We start from the raw sequence: 2,443 nt of genomic DNA on the forward strand, positions 1-2,443 counted from the left end.
GCAAATGCATTTACTATTTAAACAACGTGGCGTAGGACGGGAAAATGACAACTGCGTCGGGCTGAAACTAGCAAAAAACACTTGCGTTGCGCCTGGCGCCACATTGCGCTGAGTGTATGATAGGGCCCTTCAGCTTTAATAACATTATGCTTTCATTGTGGCATTGTTTCGACAACGTTATGCAACATCACAACATTTATTTCCATTAAGAGTTGCATAAATTTTTGGCCGTGATCTTGTATTGACAAAGGGAGAGTTAAAGTCGACTCCAGACTTTCAGTAGGGTTAAGCTCAGGACTCTGTGTTGGCTAAATCATATGTGAAAATGATTCCTCATGCTCACTGAACCACTATTCCACAGTTTGGGTCCAATGAATCCTGACATTGCCATCCTGAAATATTGACATGAGCACGCCTTCCAAACTAGGGCCAGATTTACTAAACACTGCAAATTAGTGTTAGAGCGCAATTCCATAAAAGCCCTGATGGGAAGAACACAGACGCAGCCAGATCATTTCCATAATGACCAGCGCAATCTACCAAGAGCAGTGCAAATTTCCACTGGCTTCAAGACATGCTTTTTTGGGGTTTAAATAATGGCGCAAATACCAGTAATTTGACGAGCGCAAACGTTAATAAATCGCATTGGGCGATTCATATTAATACCCTCCTCCCGTAAATTTAGCGCCTCCACACCTCTTCAGCACTAATTCGTCACTGCGCGTCTTTAGTAAATCCTGACAGTACTATTTTAACGCCAAAAGACGTTTTGCACTGACGCAAGCTGCTAGTAAATCTGGCCCCTGGTTGTTTGAGAAACAAAAAGCTACACACTGCATCAGTTAGGGTTAAAAGAGCTGTTGCCAAACATACAACATATTAATCACTGCAATAACGCTGCAATTCTAGAGTCTTCAGTATTTGCTTATTTGAATGCAAATGGCAGGCAGTGTATACAGGCTGTGTATACTATATAAAACTGCAAGTTTACCAGATATTCCCATGATTGTTTGGTATATGGCGGACCAAGTAAACAGATCTCTATAATATTCTTCCCTTTAGAAATAACTCAGAACCCCCATTCATTGTAAGTCTATGGGATTCCCCATCTCTCCTCAACAAGCTGCACAATTTGAGTCATCATTCATGCTCTTAGCATAAACGCTGCGGGACGAGTTCCAAGCTACAGTTTAATACTGTAGGTTAAAGGGTTGTTCAAATCTCTAACCCTAATTTTGAGCTATAATAAATGACCGGTCAATACAACAAAACCAATAAACGACTCCTGCAGGTTAGCGGTCGAAAACCTCATGTGGCGGCAGAGGAGGCATTTCTTTGCATGCCTCTCTCTCGGTGTCTCTCTCTCCTAACGCAATAACCTTACTAAGAGTGATGATGGTTTTATGGCTCTCTTGTTAAGCAGTTAAATGGTTTAATGTGTGGTCTGGTGGTTTGGCTGGTTTTAGTGGGTTTTTAATGGTTTTAATGGTGTGACCATTACAGAAATACACAAGCTGGGAGGGGCTGAAGTACGTTCCCAAGAAGCTTCTAGACTATAGAAGCTTCTGACATCATGGACATCATGGCTATTATTGTTCTAAACATTGCGGGCTCCGAGCTGCTTAATGTTGTATTGAGATTCGATATGGCAGCTGTTGTGCCGGTTCATGCGGCAGCTGGATAACAGGACGTCCTGAGCTGGATACGGTCACTGTACTGGTGCGTGAGCGTTTACCTGGTGATGTTGGGGATGCTGCGGGTGTCTATTAGGTCGTTCTCCGTGTCCAGCAGATGGGAGTTGTGGTTGTGGAGCTCTAAGGGGGATGTGAAGCGTCTTAGCCTGAGCAGAGCCAAACAAAACTGAGCACCCATTTCTTCCAGTTCACTTGTACCGATCTGGAGCCCCTGCAAACACACACACACACACACACACACAGAGATCACCTGTTACATTGACTATTTGTAAAGGATTGACATCTGGGTTAAATTTATTAACAGAGGACGTGTGATTTTATGTCCTCATTCACTCAGCATAGGGGTCTCTAGTGTATATTGTCTGGATGTGGGACATGATGAATTAAAATATTGAATTAAAACATTAAATAATATCATTAGAGGAATTAATTCAATGCATAGTCCAGGTCCACTATAAAATACAGTATAATATATACAATTTGTAACTTTTTACTATTGAATTTTTTTTTAACATTTATTTCAAATAAAAAGACAAATATGGTAACACTTTATTTTAATGACCAATTCTCACTATTAACTAGTTGCTTATTAGCATGCATATTACTAGCATATTATTTATTTATTTATTTGTTTGTTTGTGCCATTTGTTGATTTCCTCAAAAATAATTTCCAAAACTTTTATTTAATAAAAAGAAAAAAGCAATCAGGATTACAGTGAGGCACTTAGAATGGGGGGGGGGGCATCCAA

The 2,443-nt window shown here is 40.4% G+C and overlaps 1 protein-coding gene across 1 annotated transcript in view; it reads right to left on the reverse strand.

The window, feature by feature from the left end:
- agtpbp1 (ATP/GTP binding carboxypeptidase 1) overlaps nucleotides 1-2,443 on the reverse strand; it is a 38,719-nt gene that overhangs the window by 4,544 nt on the left and 31,732 nt on the right. The window contains exon 25 of the mRNA XM_016455138.1: nucleotides 1,736-1,905. Coding sequence (XP_016310624.1) covers nucleotides 1,736-1,905 — 170 coding nt within the window. The remainder of the gene's footprint in view (nucleotides 1-1,735; nucleotides 1,906-2,443) is intronic.

The sequence above is a fragment of the Sinocyclocheilus anshuiensis genome, unplaced genomic scaffold, assembly GCF_001515605.1.
Source record: "Sinocyclocheilus anshuiensis isolate Anshui unplaced genomic scaffold, SAMN03320099.WGS_v1.1 scaffold449, whole genome shotgun sequence".
NCBI classification, from domain to species: Eukaryota; Metazoa; Chordata; class Actinopteri; order Cypriniformes; family Cyprinidae; genus Sinocyclocheilus; species Sinocyclocheilus anshuiensis.